Source organism: Trematosphaeria pertusa (assembly GCF_010094035.1).
Source record: "Trematosphaeria pertusa strain CBS 122368 unplaced genomic scaffold BU26scaffold_9, whole genome shotgun sequence".
Lineage (NCBI taxonomy): Eukaryota > Fungi > Ascomycota > Dothideomycetes > Pleosporales > Trematosphaeriaceae > Trematosphaeria > Trematosphaeria pertusa.
The window spans coordinates 873,720-889,689 of NW_022987220.1; the positions used below are offsets into that span (position 1 = coordinate 873,720).

General features: G+C 54.8%; 7 protein-coding genes across 7 annotated transcripts; 1 reads left to right on the plus strand and 6 right to left on the minus strand.

The window, feature by feature from the left end:
• Window positions 1-571: 571 nt before the first annotated feature.
• BU26DRAFT_552106 (uncharacterized protein) lies at window positions 572-2,571 on the minus strand (the record flags this gene model as incomplete). Its single annotated transcript, XM_033832137.1, has 2 exons — window positions 572-2,208; window positions 2,256-2,571. The coding sequence occupies 2 exons, from the start codon at window positions 2,569-2,571 to the stop codon at window positions 626-628; spliced, it is 1,899 nt and encodes a 632-aa protein (XP_033682342.1). The 3' UTR covers window positions 572-625.
• A 419-nt stretch (window positions 2,572-2,990) lies between these two features.
• BU26DRAFT_429306 (uncharacterized protein) lies at window positions 2,991-4,258 on the minus strand (the record flags this gene model as incomplete). Its single annotated transcript, XM_033823825.1, has 3 exons — window positions 2,991-3,480; window positions 3,571-3,999; window positions 4,053-4,258. 3 exons carry the CDS (start codon window positions 4,256-4,258, stop codon window positions 2,991-2,993), a joined length of 1,125 nt encoding a protein of 374 aa, XP_033682343.1.
• Window positions 4,259-5,594: 1,336 nt separating this feature from the next.
• On the minus strand, window positions 5,595-6,671 carry BU26DRAFT_430384 (SET domain-containing protein; the record flags this gene model as incomplete). Its single annotated transcript, XM_033823879.1, has 1 exon — window positions 5,595-6,671. One exon carries the CDS (start codon window positions 6,669-6,671, stop codon window positions 5,595-5,597), a length of 1,077 nt encoding a protein of 358 aa, XP_033682344.1.
• Window positions 6,672-7,754: 1,083 nt separating this feature from the next.
• BU26DRAFT_429307 (uncharacterized protein) lies at window positions 7,755-10,136 on the plus strand (the record flags this gene model as incomplete). Its single annotated transcript, XM_033823826.1, has 3 exons — window positions 7,755-8,776; window positions 8,831-9,509; window positions 9,564-10,136. The coding sequence occupies 3 exons, from the start codon at window positions 7,755-7,757 to the stop codon at window positions 10,134-10,136; spliced, it is 2,274 nt and encodes a 757-aa protein (XP_033682345.1).
• Window positions 10,137-10,502: 366 nt separating this feature from the next.
• Window positions 10,503-12,132, minus strand: BU26DRAFT_520529 (lactonohydrolase). Its single transcript, XM_033829305.1, has one exon. The coding sequence runs from the start codon at window positions 11,984-11,986 to the stop codon at window positions 10,796-10,798; it is 1,191 nt and encodes a 396-aa protein (XP_033682346.1). The 5' UTR covers window positions 11,987-12,132; the 3' UTR covers window positions 10,503-10,795.
• A 350-nt stretch (window positions 12,133-12,482) lies between these two features.
• On the minus strand, window positions 12,483-13,577 carry BU26DRAFT_430445 (glycoside hydrolase family 76 protein; the record flags this gene model as incomplete). Its single annotated transcript, XM_033823882.1, has 1 exon — window positions 12,483-13,577. The coding sequence occupies one exon, from the start codon at window positions 13,575-13,577 to the stop codon at window positions 12,483-12,485; it is 1,095 nt and encodes a 364-aa protein (XP_033682347.1).
• A 1,324-nt stretch (window positions 13,578-14,901) lies between these two features.
• Window positions 14,902-15,951, minus strand: BU26DRAFT_520530 (uncharacterized protein). Its single transcript, XM_033829306.1, has one exon. It carries the CDS (start codon window positions 15,758-15,760, stop codon window positions 15,047-15,049), a length of 714 nt encoding a protein of 237 aa, XP_033682348.1. The 5' UTR covers window positions 15,761-15,951; the 3' UTR covers window positions 14,902-15,046.
• Between the last annotated feature and the right edge of the window lie 19 nt (window positions 15,952-15,970).

The window sequence follows — 15,970 nt, forward strand, 5'->3', positions numbered from 1 at the left end:
ACAGTCGGTCCTAGCTCCATGTCCGTATCCGTGTCCGTACTGGTATTCGCGCGAGAGCGGGGCGAAGGATGAATGGGAAAAATAATGCGGCGCAGCCAAAGACCGCAACAATTATCCCTGCGGAGAATCCACTCGGTGAGTTTGTATACGGGGTATCTAGGGAGTAAATATCAGCGTTGCGAGTAGTAGTCGTGCACCGAAGGCTTCGTGCGGCTCGCGCTAGCATATCCAGGAGAACTAAGAAACACGTAGGATGAGCGCGCCACGTGGTGCTGCTCGTGGTATGTACGAGAGCGAATGACGAGGTCTGCGTCCAGCGTTGTTGCATCCACGATTTAGGAGTTAGGGGAGTTGGAACAGCCCTGGAGTCCGCAATCACCTCGTGGCCCGCATATCCGGAATAGGCCAAGCGCGAAACAACGCATAGCCTTACGCGGGCGCTACTTCCACCGACCGTTCATTACCTAACACTAACATTAGTTCGAGCTTCCTTTGAGTGCACACTATTACGTCCTTGGGGGCGAAGCAGTCGAAAAAGAGCCCTTGTATAACAGCACCGAACCCTCCACACCCCCAGCATCCATCTTGACCGCGTTCTCCTCGAAACAGTCAAGAATATTATGTGTCATATCAAGAGAAATTCCTCCGCCTCATCCTCCTCCCAGGTAACCGCTTCGCCATTCATGCAGCCATCCAGGTAGCACACACCCACAACTGTATATACGAGCTTCCCGCTTTCATCCGCATCGCCACCTTGGATCTGCCTCAGAATGATGGGGCAGTTCAAACCATGCAGTATATAGACAATATCCCCAGGTTCGATATACAGTGTCGGCTGAGCATGACCGCAGCGTTTGCCTTCCACCAAGAAGGGAGTGCAACGAGATAGAGATTCCCACATCTCTGCGAGCTTTTCATACGCTTCGTGCATACTCGAGATGAGACTGGGGTAAAGCGGGCGTTTCTGGATCTCCGATTCTACCATGGCCTCGTACTTCAACCTAACGCTTTCCCACTCTTCAATCAACCACCGAGGAGAATTTAGGAGTCGCAATCCCCAGTCTGGTAGTGCTGCGGCTTTGAAAAGGTAGAAAGAAGACTGCATTGGCTCGGGCAATTCCCGGTGAAGCTTCACTAAGAGAATTTCCATGGCGTAGTCTACATTGAGTTGGGGGTCCACGTTCACCACGTTGTTTACGCACTCCAAGAGGGCTTTATTAAGAGTTACGTAGCTTGTAGCAGCCTCCCACCGCTCACCAACGCGGGTTACGCGATCGATTCGTTTGCCTCGAACTCGGAGGTAAGGAACGGCGCTAGCAGCCGATAAGATGTGCTTCCGGTTCCTGCAGGCTGCCAGCTTGGTGGTATCGTAACCACTCGTCCACGTCGTCTTCTCCACTCCCGTACTCGGCCAGTAGGGAACCCAAGAGGGTAGAGCGTCGAGGTCCTCCCCCCTGGGTAGGTGCTCGAGGACGTGGAGAGTGCCATAAGCGTCGATAATACTCGCTGCGGTAAGGGTAAAAACCTCGTGCGGGGCCAAAGAGTAGTTCGGTGCAAGGTCCAGATAGTCCATGATGCCGAGCAAACCAAATACATGATCGACTGTAAGGCGAAACTGGCTGCCTGTAGAGATTGTGTCCAAGAGCTGGAGTGCGCTATTGGACGACTTTAACTTCATCATATTCCGGAAGCGCGAGTGACCAGGCGAAAATTCCAATCTCTTGTATCTGCATCTTAAATCCTCAACACAGGGAAGCGGAGGCTTCTTGCCTGGGCCGGCCCAATGGCTGCTGTTTGCTCGGTCCACAAACCATTCCAGAAATTCCACGCTAATCTCGTGTCCACAAGTTAAGACCATGGCTTTGGGAGATAGTACCATTTCTTGAATAACCCAACCTCTGAAAAACCAGGGATGGAAGAAGAGGAGATAAATCGAAGCAATAGTATCTGCGCCTAGCAATTCCGGAGGTTTCCCGGAGGAGAAATGGCAAGCTTGAAAATCCACGAGATGTTTGACTATATCCCGGAAGCTGGATTCTTGTAGGGCCTTTGTATCGTGTTCCTCTTCCCTTCTCAGCGGACTATAGCGAGCCCAGCGGGGGTATAGTTCCGGCGCCAGATATATCAACACTCGCTGGCAGTGCTTGTATATTTGGCCCATGATCTGGACCTGGTGGTTTTTCTCCGAGGTGCTTTGTTGATTGATACCTGGAATGATTGAGCTTATGCCGCCGAAGAAGAGACATTACACGTACAGATCTGGTCAATCCATAGGTAACCCGTCCCAGCAGCCGATGTTATCTGCGCCAAGGATCGCTCAAGGAGCTGTGTGATGCTCAAATAGCCACTCTTTCCAATAGCCAAGCGCGCATCTTGAGCCCCGTCACCCCAAACATAGGAGACAGTCTCATATGGCGGTGGATCGTTCAGGTTGGTGGTGACCAGGTCGAAGGTGAACGAGGCTTCAGCCTGATAGCCGTCGGATACGCTGGGTGCATCTTCCCGACACAGTTTGATGAGGCGAATGGCGTTTGGCGACTCAAGGTCTTGATACTGGTAGGGCGCATCCATCGCGGCTCATGACGGGGGCTGGAAAGACGAGATAAATCAGTCGTTGCGAGCGCTTTTGAGAGGGTGATGAGGCTATGCACAGCCTTGGCTGGTTGATGGCAGCCTAGCGGTGGTTTATCGAGAAACTTCGGAAACCGTTACCAGCGGAGTGGGATATGTGACGAGAATGGAGATAAAGACGGTATGAGAAACTGCGTCGCGAACCTTGGAATGAAGTGGACGAGAGAGGGAAGAGTTTCCAAGGATGACTCGTGAGGAAAGTGCAGCTGACGACAACGCCGCTCGTCGCAGAAGAGGCTAGCGTGAAATGCCCGGCATCACGGGGCCCGTCCAATCGAGACTCAATCGCTATGTATTCGAGTACCTTCTGCAGGAAAGAAAGACGTCACACCCATTCTACCCTTAAGCCCATCTGCAGCCTACCGATAACCCCTAGGCAGATAATCATACTCCCCCGCATGCAGCCTCGCCGTACTACTACTCGTACTCCCCCTCTCGACATCCCTCTCCCTCCCGGTCCCCGCATCCCGCTCATCAGCCACCGTCTCCACCTTCACCGTCTTCACAATGCCGCGCTCGGGCACCACGAAATTAATGCCGCTCTCGCTGCTACTCTCGCTGCACACCTCCTCGTCGCCCTCTCTCTTACGATCCCGATCCTGATGTGGCTGTGGGGACTTCGCCGAGGAGATCTGGAACACGGTGCCACTAGCTTTGTGGAAGGAGGAGCGGTTATTTGTGCGCGTTTTGGAGGTGAGTTCGGTGCCCTTGGACGGGTTGGACGAGGAGTCATGGTCGTGCGGGCGGTCGGTGCGGTCTTTCTTGCGGACGACTTTGGAGATGAGGTCGGCCATGTTGAGTTCGATGTTGAGTTTGACGACGTAGGCGAGGGGGTGGAATTGTGTGTATCTGGCCCCATGCACATCAGCAAACGCCTCCACTACTACCACCGCCAGTAGTAACCGGAAACGGAAGCAAGAAGACGGGGGATAGGCTTACACCATAGTATTCGGCAGACTCATCATACCCAAAATCAAGGCATCCATCGCAATACTAATCACCACGATCCCGGCATTAAACCGAAAAAGCTCCATATACTTCGTCAAACCGCGGTCGATGAGCTTACTCCTCACCAGCCACAGGAAGTAGGCGTTGAGGCCGAAGTCGATGATGAGGTAGAGCACCTTCTCGATGCGGTCCCAGATCTCGTTGACGTGGACGAAGGTGGGGCTGACTTCCATGCGCGCGGGGATCCACACGCAGTAGACAGAAATGTTGATGAAGGCGACCGCGATGAGCAAACCGAGCTTGAGCCGCCGCGCATGCTCGCGGACCGTCATGACGAGCGAGACGCGGTTCGCGATGATCTGGATCAGGCACTGTGTCTGGACGGTCCAGAGCATCACAAGGCCGAGGTAGAAGCCCAGACTGCGCGCTCAGTCAGCCTTCGCTGGGATCCGACGGAAAGGGAAGATGCTTACCTTGGTTTGATGTCCCCTCGTAGGAAAAGCCACACGAGAATCGCCCAGGTGAGATTCACAAGAAGCTCCGCCCAAATCATGAACAAGTAGATACTCCAGACATTGCCCTTGCGTCTATAGACCGAGAGAGACTGCTTGCACACGGACGAACCGGTGAGTGTGAGGAAGCCGAGCGTGAATCCGAAGCAGATGGTGGGGATGTCCATATCGGACGGGCCCGGGGCCGCCATGCTGATTGCTATCTGGTACTAGTAACCACCTTCTCTGGACCGGGTGCGAGTTTTCGAGCAGACGTCGGCGTCCAACCTAAAGATATACTGGACGAAAAAGATCGAGCGGAGGTAGTTCCGACCTAAAAAGAGGCCTCGACTTATGTATTCGGCGCTGGAATCCAGGAACGCCGCCGAGTCTCCATTTCGCACATGGATTCGACCCACCCCCAGACGCCAAGCTCAGCGATCAGAGCCAGGAACGCGCTGATCGATGAATTTGACATGGAGGAAGAAACGTTATCCCGGTCCCAGGGTCCTTGCGAGTCGTTGCATCGGCCTGGGCTTGTCTGGGCATTAGAGTGCGGATTAGGGGGAAAGGTGGCGTAGTGTGGTCCTAGAGTCGAGCATGTCGCACATCAGCGAACCGACCACGTGGAAATCCAACGTCCACATAATCCCAATGGCGCGGAGACCGGAAAGTCAGGAACGCAAAGAAGTTTACGCAGTAGAAAGGTACTGTGTTATGTTTAGCTTGCGCGGTTCTAGGTACCGCTGCCTCTGTCTGGCCATCATCCCTGAAGCTCCCTTTACTCTAGACTCCCCATGCCCCGAACACATATAAAATGGGCCGATAAGAAATCCTGAATGATAAAACGTGCGATGTATGGTTGATGCTGACACAGCTTTTGGATCCGCGTTCACCAATCTTCCAATAGGCGGCGTTTCCGCACGCCTCATGCGAAAACTAAGTTTGCTCCGGAAGTTGAAGCCAAGCAGCAGAGGCACAACAGACGCTGTTAAATACGAGGGAGCCGGCAAAGTCAAAAGGAAGGGTCAGTGGTGGCAACCAAAGCTAAATTGATAAGTCGTACGACACACTGTCTGGAATACTCAAATTTTCGCGGTTGACTAACTCGCGCTTGCAGAAGACGGGAGCTTACGAGTAGTGCGTGTGATTTGATTCTTGGCACCGGACCTGGAGGCGCAGCGCATGCTTTTGTCAAGCACGAGAGTCGGCGCAAGCACGAGATTTAGAGTCCCGTCCACGGTCCCAAGAGGTATGTAACGGTCGTGAACCCGCCGCCGCGGTATTGCGTCCAAGCGTGGCGCACGCCATGGGGAAGCGAAAACGGGAGTTCTGGAAAACCGTGAACATGCTTGTAGTCGGGCCGATTGCATAGCTTAAGATACGAGAAAGGAGACGCGAAAAAGAAGATGAATGCCGGCAAATAGAGGCACGATGATTTCTGTTTCTCCTCAGCAGCTCGGCAGACGAGTAATGGCGCAATCGGCTCGTGCATCACCAGTGGCCCCTACTCACCGCAGCAGACTACAGTTCCTCGCACCTCTCGCAGCCACATCGGAAACCCCACTGCCTCTTCAGCAACAACATCCTCTTTCCTCTTGACAGCTTCCTTTCGTCGCCACTCAAATACGTAATGCACAGCTCTTCTCCCTTTTCAATATCCCGCCCAGCCCTGAAATGCCACGCTCTTCCCACCCTTGTCTTCTCGATATTCGGGCCGCATGAATGATTGAAGTAGGATGCAGCGGGCCAGCATCCGTACCCGAAGAACTCCGAGCCATCGTCTTCGAGCGAGCGGATGCCGAAGGAATTGTGAGAGTCGCGTGTCGAGAGGAGGAAGAGCGTTTCGGGGGTTACGAGAGGCAGAAGTGGCAAGGGAAGGACGGCAAGAAGATGCAAGTACGTGCGCGTGAAGGCGCGGAGGTCGTCCGAGTTGTGATACGGTGTCGCATCGATGGCAAGGCCAAGCACCTTGTCCCAGTCTTGCAGGTTGTTGTACTTCCACACTATACCACTGACGCAGAAGGTCACGACGTCGGGCGCGATAGGCTGCAACAGGGCCTTGTGCAGTGCTTTGCGATGCTGCTTAGTGACCTGTACTCCGTCTTTGACTTCTTCAACCCCATTCACGGCCTTCGTATCGCGCTCTCCTTGTCGCGCAATCCGTATCAGCGCCGCCTGCTCGGCAACACTCTTCCATGCCTGTGTTATCTCCTTCAGCTTCGGCCGCGGCAGACCCACATCCACCATCTCAGCATCCTCTTTATTCCTCCCTTTGACGAGCTTCTCCACCGCAGCCCAAGCCTGCACGCCAATCTCTCCGTTCTCTTGCCTCCACTTGTCCCTGCATTCCTCAGAACAGAAGGCGAAGCCCACAGTCTGATCCCGTATCCTCAGGTCTCGCCCATAATCGTAGCTGAAGCACTCCCCACACACTTCACGCCGGTATTCGCGGAGCAGGACGGATAGCGTGAGATCGTCGGAGCGCCAGACGAGCGTGTCGGCGGGGATATCAGCGGTAGCGAAGACGGCACGGCCGGCATGCGGCGTATGGCGGACCTCGAAGAGCGGCGACGTCGGAACCCCTGAAGGGACAGCCATGGGGAGGATTACAGCGTCAGTGGTTCGAGAATGGGCTGAAGAAGCGTGGCAGAGTGCGCAAAACAGCAGAATCCTAGACGCCCCGGAAACGTTGAGATCTCGCTCGACGGTCACAAAGCGTAGCAAATACACGAATGACAGGCGGTGATCAGTTTCGTATATCACGTATACTCATACCAGACGTGAAAGATCTAAGGAAGTGTGCCATGGTGGGCTTTCTGTGATGCTGTGAGTGTGTGGTGAGCGATGCGAAGACGGTGGTGGAGGAATGGCAGCGGTGTCGTCTTTTTGTGCCTGGGGCGAAAAGGTCCAGACCTGTGGGACAAAGCGCGGGGATAGCACTAGCGTCCGGAGATAAGGATAAGCGATAAAACGCCTTAGTCACTAGCCCTGCTATGCAGCTTTTAATCTCCAGCGGAGTTTGGCATTTTGGGGGGGTATATGAGACTCACGAAGTCACGTGGATATAACTACCCTGGCAGGCCTGGATGGGAGATCCATGGCCGTGACAGTGTAGATCCATAGGTCGTCCGCGTGCATCTCATGAGCATCCCCATTCGTGAAAATCTCGCAGGACCGGCAAAACAAGGTTGAGCGGCGACCGTAAGAAGAAGTCTTAGGGCGAGAATGAGGCGACGTTGTGGGGGCGGTCCGAACGATAGTGCCCGAAGTTCTCGTCGCCCACGTCCTAAGCGAATCACGAAGTGGTGAGCGAGCCACCCATCACTCAACGTCCACTAACTCGCTCTATGTAAGTAGCATCGTATCGCCTGCATCATTGATGCTTCACTTCTAAGCCGGCTGCCGAATGGCAGCAGGCCCGATCCGCCTTTATGCTCCTGTCATCTGCAGCTTGTGCAGGAAAGGCTGACGGCAGTGTCTTTGCTTTTACCGTGGGTACGAACGCCCACTCGTCCTTCTCAACCCTGTGAATGCGGGGCAAGAGTGCCCGCAGGTATTGCCCAGGCTGATGCTGTGCAGCCTCAGCTCCTTAAAGGGCCCGAAACCGCCGAGGACTGGCGCAGAACAGATTTTCATCAGAATTCTTTTCCATCCATTGTCCGCCGACCCGGACCCGACATCATGAGTGCCCTGACTACGTCCGATCCCGACCGCTACAACGTCCATATTGGTTTCTGGACGAATTGGACCTACGGGAAGGTCCACGGGGCAACGCTGACACTAACTCGACGCGACGGAGGCCTCTTGATCGCATTCCTAGCCTTGTTCGTCAGCTATAGTGGCACGAGCTTCTGGAGGCTTTGTTGCTTTGCCTTGCACCGGCTCTGCTCGTCTTCCCAACCACAAGATGGACGTTATCACCAACGCCAAGTCATATGGCGCAACGCAACGTCCGCTAATGATGGCACCTGGCGGCTCTCTCGCACGATCTGGGCCTGGCAAAGAGGAGGAAGGAGCCCCGGAAAAGCATGTTCCTCCTTCATCCCCGCGCTTCTATTGGCCATCGTGATCTCGGCCACCTTCTCGGTTGCGGGTATATTCTCATCTAGAGTTACGACGGCGACTGCGAACGAAGTGCTATTTTCCGCCGGCCATTGTGCGGCTTGGGATCGCACCTTGATGACAGCGGATTTCCAGAACTTCACGAGCTTGTACCTTCCCAATTACAACGCAAGGGTTTCGACCCATCTCAGCTACGCCGCTCGATGCTATACCCCCACAGCCAGCCCCGAGGACTGCCAAATCTATGTAAAGCCAAGCCTCCCATTCTCTGTTATCAGCGGTGCACCGTGTCCCTTCCAGAATGGCATCTGTCGCTTCGCATCTAGTAACTTGATACTCGACACTGGCTTTCTGGATAGTCACCACCATCTCGGGATTAATGCACCCCCTAAGGATCGCTTTCAGTACCGAGTGGTCAACCACTGTGCCCCCTTAGTCACTCAAGGTTATATGGAAGACTTTAACAAGCCATATAATAACACGCTGTTTCCGGAAATACCTATGGTACGCTTCTTCTACGGGCAATCAGCTTCCCGGGTCCTTCCGGGCACGAATTTCTCCTTCACGTACGAGGTCCCGGCGAACTTTTCCATCGACACATACAACAGTTTTCAAGCGGCACCAAATGATTACGTTATATCGTAAGTCTTTCTGACAGGGTTGCATGCATGAGCAAACAGACTAAGATCACGTAGGGCGTTGGGCTCGATTTGGCCGGTGAATAATTCAGACTCGGACCTCACTTCGGACTTCTTCCCGAGAGAAGAGCTGTCGCGCGACAATGCGGACGTAGTCCTGATCTTTCTCTCCTCCCTCGGTATCCAATTCGTACAACAGGTAGACGATGCGTGGTACTCAGCACATCGGGTCTATGGCTTTTTGACCGACACCACAGCTATGAAGAATTACACAGTGTACGCGCAAGACGGACCGGCTAGTGTTCTTGGGTGTACCCTCCAGCATCAGCTCTGCAACCCTAACCTTCCACTGAAGGAGCGTTGCGAACCGCTGAGGGGTATATGGTCGGATATCCAACCAGAAACCGCTCTGGACCTGTGGAAAAGTGAGGAAGATCGTGCTGCAATGGCATGGGCTCGTAAGATTCTCATCGAAGGGATTGATTGCACTATAAAAGACGTACTAGGGACAGCACAGACTGCAGCGCTCGTTGCCAGAAACGGACTGTATAAAGCGCTCCAGGGTCCACTCCCAGCAGATCAGTGGCAGCGTGAAGTACAACATTGGTTCGGCGCATCGCTCGCGTCGGTGCAGGATGCGTTTGTACAGGCGGTGACAGCGCCCACCCCGTCCGATATGGAGCAATTTCGTGTGAAGCCGCAAGACAGATCAGCACAACGCTTTTGTCGGAACCAGGTGAGTTGTCCACAGTGCGTAGGTGAGCAAATGGCGGTCCTAAGATCCACGCAGAAGCTGCTCAGCGCACGTTACTCCTCCATCAATGTATTGGGCATGTCCATCATCCTGGTCGTTGGCGCGTTGCTCGTCATCCTCGACTGGTCCATCGAATCGCTCGCGGATTGCATCCAGAAACCGGGGAAGAAGCGCAGGTGTTGTTGTATACGCGTCCGACCCGAACGTTACGCGCTGCTGGAGTGGAAGACCAATGCGATAGAACAGCTACATCGCCTCGCCCATGAAGGCGCCGGCTATGATTCCTGGACTCATCTTGAAGATGCCATTCCAATTCCATGCGGCGGCCTTGGTGTGGTGGATGGCGACGCGACGCACCCGCGATTAAAGCCCGCTCCGATCGAGAACAGCAAGTCAAAATCGACGAGTGGTGGCGCCACAAACATAGTATTTGGCGAGGAACATCCTGATGTACCAAAAAAGCACACTTGGGGTGCCCAGTCGCCACAGCACATCGAGATTGCCTCCACGGCCGTCCCGATCAGCGAGGCTATCGATAACCACGGTATCAACGACCCGGCGCCACCCTCCGCGTCCAACACCAGCACATCCTCCTCGGTCTCGACATAGCATTTGGATAGGATAGTATGGCATATAGCGAGCTAATTACATTGCGCATGTTCCTTGACTTGCGGCGTTGGGCTTCGTTTCGCCGCAGAGACGACTTTCACTGAAGGCGCGACAAGCTACCGCACACCACAGCGAGCACGGCACGCCACAAACTCGCTGCTCCGACTTCGCAGACACAGTGAAAGGAGGCATTGTCTCCTATGCCATTTGGCGCACGTAGAGCATAGAAAATTCGTCTCGCTGCTCGATCGACTTCCACAGTATAGCACGGGGATAACACTAGCGTCCGGAGATAAGGGTAAGCGATGAAACGCCGACAGTTGAAGCTTTCTTGGACCGTAACGGTCGCTATTCTTTTTCTCATAATGCTAAAGCTCCAATTCTTGGTTCGGGGGCACTTTTGATAGTGTTTCCGGCTTGGGACATTTTAGTCGCATGAATTCTCCAAGCTCAATCGTGCCGGTTCGTCCACGATCAAGGCGCTGCTTCAACTTCGGTGGCCTCCGGCGGTGAGCGTGCATTTCCCGACTCGTAGCACTGCAGAGTGCCAGCCGACGAGCATTTACTCGAACCAAGAATAAAAGGCGTGGAAGCAGAATCATTGTTCTCCGGGTTCTTCGGAATCATTAGAGCACCATCCCAATTATCCAACCAATGCCTCAGCATACCCCAAAATCCCGACACACCTCCCTCCCCACAGCCTTGACGCCCTCCACAATCCACAGCTGCGCATTGCTAAACACCATCACAGCCCCCGGCAAGAACGCAAAGTTATTCGACTCCACGCCCACCCACACCTTCCCCAGCAGCACCCCCTGCGGGCTCCAGACGTGCACCCCATCCCCACACCCAGCCCAAACATTCCCATCCGTATCGCAATGAATGCCGTCCGGAAATCCATTATCGGCATAGGCAAACGTCCTGCGATTCGCCAGTGTCTTCCCATCGACAACGTCGAACGCGTAAATCGACCCGGGCCTGGTGAGGTTTCTGTCAAACTGCTGCGCCCCGGTGTCGGTCACATACAGCGTCTTCAGATCCGGGCTGAACTCGAGGCCGTTGCTCTGCACGAAGCCGTCGGCGACGACCTGGATCTCGCCGGTGGCGGGCGAGAAGCGGTAGACCTGCTTCGGGATGGTGGGCGCGGGGCGGAAGTACTGGAAGAATCCGTAGTCGGCGTCCGTGAACCACAGGTCGCCGGTGAGTGGGTGCTGGCGCGCGTCGTTGATGGAGGAGAAGTTGCGGCCGAGGTAAGAGTTGAGGACGACTTCGCTTTGGCCCGTGACTGGATCGACGGAGACGAGTTGCGAGTAGTTGGTGAAGTCGCCCTCGTCGCAGAAGAGGAGGCGCGGGGGCGTGGTGCCGTTGCTTTGGTTTGAGCCCGGAGGATACCAGTTTGTGCCGCCGTTTGCTTCGGCCAAGTTCGCGTACCGCGTCGACTTGAGGGTGTAGTTCCGTCCCAGGTCAATGATCGTGACGTTGATCGGATTATCTAGGCTCACGTAGTTGCTCGTCACGTACAAGCTGTTCGTCTCGCGATTGTAGGTGCCCATCTCGTGGAAGGCTTCCCAGTCCAGGTTGTAAAGCTGTCTCGCTGTCGCATTTTCGCTGAGGACGTCCGTCCGGAAAGTGTCGTTGTATGCTAGCAGCGCTATTGTCGTCGGATTCGAGACATTGGTGGAGACTAAATTCGTGAAGTACGACGGATCCGTTGCTGCCGCGAGCAGATCGACCGGCATTATAGACCCCATGCTGACAAGAGTCGTGGTCACAAACTTCCAGACGACAGGCAGCTGTTTGAACGAGAGATGCGCGCCGGCGGAGATTACGGAGTCGTCGTACTCTTCCATGCTTTTGTACCTGCATCCAATTTCGGACCGACAGCCTGTCACAACGTCATTAACCCCTCAAGGAATTGTCTTTGTGTGGCCGGTTTGCGGGGAGAGGCGTGTAGTTCATTTCGTCGGCAATTGCGAACTGCTGATCGTCCAATTAGTTCCTGGAAATTTTGGTGGAAGAAATCAGGACCTGCAGCGAAAGGCGGGGTACAAAGGCCCGAAGACGCGGCTTGATGATCGCTGATTACCGAAACGGGAAAAGTGTCGGGGGATTCATCATCGTACCATTGCATACCTAGGTAATCCGTCACTCGGCGACACTGCTGTAAGAGTCGGGTGTTGAAAAAAATCAAACGTGATGCATTAGGATTATCCCCAATCGAAACCGACCTCCGAAATATACCGATCCCGAAACGATCCCATGGTATCTTGTATCCTCCAAAAACACCCAAACGCCTCATGTCATTACTCCATCCCATCCAAAAGCCCCTTCATCGAAACGCTCTTATTATGCCTCCCACCACACCCTGCCCGCCACACTCCTCCCTCTCTTCTCGACCTCCCTCTTCCCACTCCTGCTCATCCCAATCATCCCCTCCTCCGCCACCCGCTGCTCCCCTCTCGCCCTCACCGCCGCATCCACAACCTCCAACCCCGTGAACTGATCCATCGCCGCCAACCCAGCACTCCAGCCACCCTGCACCTTCGCCGCATTCGCGCCCATCAGATTCGCAATCTGCACTTTAAGCTCCGGCAGCACCACGGCCGTACCACCCAGCCACCTCGCCAGCGTCCCCTTAAAGCTAACCTGATCCGTGTTGCAACTCCCATCGCCCTCGCACTTCTCTTCAAACAGCGCGCCGTCGCGAACGAACGTGCGCTGCGTCGACGCAACAAACCCCTTGGTACGATCCAGCCATTTCGCATCCGAGGTATGCGCCGCAAGGACCGCAGAGCCATGCAAGAAGACGCCGACATTGTAACTCCACTGGTCATGGTTGACATCGACACATCCATTCTCCCCCTTCGCATCGTCAGTGCCATCGAACACATTAAACTCGCCATCGATCAAGCCCACGGAAGTGACCCAGTCGTATGCTTTCTCTGCCCAAGAAAGGGCGTCAGCGTCGTTGCTGAGCTTGGCGAGGCGCGCGGCGAGCTGGAAGAAGAGACCGTTTGCGATGCTGGATTTGTAGTGGTAGCCGTCTGTGCCGTCACCGACGTTGATTTTCCATTTCATGCCGCCATTGCAGCGCGTAGTGTCCCAGCGGGCTTTCTGCTGGTTGAAGACGTTTTGCGCGAGTGTGAGCCAGGGAACTCCTCCGGAAGGAACGGGGACATCGTTTTCTGCAGCGGTCAAAGCAGCGAGCGCCCACCAGGCTTGGTCGTCGTTACCAGTTGCGTCAGGGGTCATGAAGTCGTTGGTCCCCGTGGCCTGGTTCATAATCGTGCTCGAGAGGAGGGTTTCGTATTGCTTGTCTCCGGTGGCTTCGGCGTACGTTAATAATGCGTCGACGGTGGATCCAGACTCCCACCACCAGTACGGCTGAGGCAGGAGAGCGAGGTTCTGGTTTGGATATACGGCTTTGACGGCTTGTGCCATTTGCGCGGCAGAGGTGATAAGAGACTCGGTGGTAGGGACCTCGGGAGGTTGAGCCGCCGCATAGGGGGAGTTGGGGAAGAATGCCGCTATTGCGGCTGAGAGATGTCCTGGTAGTACTAGACGCATTTTGGAAAGAGTCGTCCGGCTGGATTAAAAGTATGAACGAAATGTCCTAAACGAACGATGTATCAAACAAAACGCGAAGGGCTGAAGCGACTCAGGACTAACAATCCATAAAGCGAAAAATGGACATTAGAGTATTACAGCAACTGAAAATTGAACGAACGAAATCGAGAGACTTGGCCAAAAGGGACAGAAGGAGAGAGCTACTTAAACCTCCTGAATGCACGCTCACGGTCAACCTGAAAATGCCATGCCCTAGGCGCAACAAAATCCTTTCGCCCCAATCTGTAAGGTATCCGCATAAGAGGTGCGGCTCCACCGACCGACCAGGCTCGCCACGTCGCTACAGCTCTTGGATAGCAAGGCTCATCTCCTTCGCACGATTTCATTCGAATGCTTTGAAGTTGAGGTACAAGCCCCCCTAACCGCAATCAGGGGCCATGTATCCGCCGCCACAGCCCTGCAGGACCTGAAACCTGGACGAGAAAATGTCAGCGCCATGGTTGGGCGGTTTGAAGGAAATGATGGGGCGATCGGCTGTTGAAGTAGGGTAGGGCCTGTGTGTTGCAGAACATTGTTAGCGAACGGCGAATGTAGGGGATGTGAGTGGTGCGCGCTGTCGATAAAGATGAGATTAACCGAAATAAGAAGGGGTGCCTGTTACACGTCAACCACTCGGAGGCATGCTATATATGGGTGTGTTTTTTATGCGTGGCTACCGAACAGGTACAATCGCATCAAGTCGCAGTCCCTTATCTGAGGGCCATGTCAGAAGCAGATCGCCTGGTAGTGGCGCGGTGTCCTCGCCCGGTACGTCTCGGCCAATTAGGATAACGGACGTTGGGTGTGGCGTCAGGTTGAAGCTGTGCCGCGAAGACCTACTTTGGGATCGTGAGAGGTTGGATCTTAGCAGAAAGAAAGGCTTTGGTAAGATTTGTGGATGGGGCCGATAAAGCGGGGCGCCGGCGAAGAGCAGGAGGCCTCATAGATGCACGCCTGGCGGCTGTGCTGTCGGGTCAATTCTGTGCCGCACCAGCGCGCTTCACAATAACAAGAGCTGAACTGAGACCATACGGCTGCGGTACGGCTCTAGTTGCTGATGAGCAAAGAAAAGAGGCTGCGGTCCGTGGCTTGCAAAGGAAGAGGCTGAGAGGAGGAAGTGTAGGCTCGCTCTTGCGGTAGAGAATCCTTCGGATCAAGGACTCGCTGTATGGATGATATTGCTCGTACAGGTCATACGTGCTATTGTGTTACGTGCGTTGTTATATCCGGAGATTTCCGCACCGTGAGGGTCTCGTTCGGTGCAAGACACTCCACTACATCCCATTAGCACACTACATCCATCCTCACATCTTCGTCCACCCCCCATTATCCACCCTACTCTTCACAAAAGCACCCCGCCCCTCCGCAAACACGGTGCCTTCTCCATCCTCAATCCACCCGACGGTCTCAATCCATCGGCCCGCCTCCCTCACAATGCGCGCTCTGCACAGCACAACCCTAGGCGTGGTAATCGCCTCCTTATACTTGACACTCAACTCCGCCGTCGCGCTCGTATTCCCGTGTACATAGGAAATCAGCGTGCCCATGACGTGATCCAGCAGCGTGGCCGTGACTCCGCCATGTAGTCGTCTCACCCCGCCGTCTATGCCGCTACCTATGGACACTAGCATGAGCGCTTCGGGCTCGTCTAGGTCGGCTTGTGTGTCCAGCTGCTTCTCGTCTTGCGCATCTTCCACTATGTCCTTGTCGGTGGGCGTGTGATTATCCGTCTGTCCTTGCTCATCGCCCAGCAGCGCATCGCCCGCGATCTCCGCATCGGCGATGCTCCTTCCTCGGCCGCGACCGGGTCTGTACAGGGACAGGAAGGCGCGGACAGCGTCGTCGGTGAAGAGGGTGTGGTTGAAGAACGTGTTGGAAACGTCCGGGTCTGTCGGCGAAGGCAAGGCGCGTTTTTGAATCTTCGTGATGGAGGGATCAGAGAGGAGAGCATTGCACCATTCGCGCTTCGTGAAGTCTTCTAGGTGCTCTAGCGGAAGGGAGGTGCGCGGAGGGGACATAGTGGGATGCCGCGCAATGCCGGAGCTGGGTGAAGAGAATCGCAAGACCGTGGAGGCCGTCGGTCTGTGGGGATGAAGGAGTATAAGACATGATCGCTAGGAGACGGTGAGTTCGAGATGATTAGCGTGCAGATCTAATGGTCGTGCGAGTCCTCAGATTCGTGGCTGATGGCCAGGGCAGGTCTCAAGGCCCGAGGATGTGGGGATGAG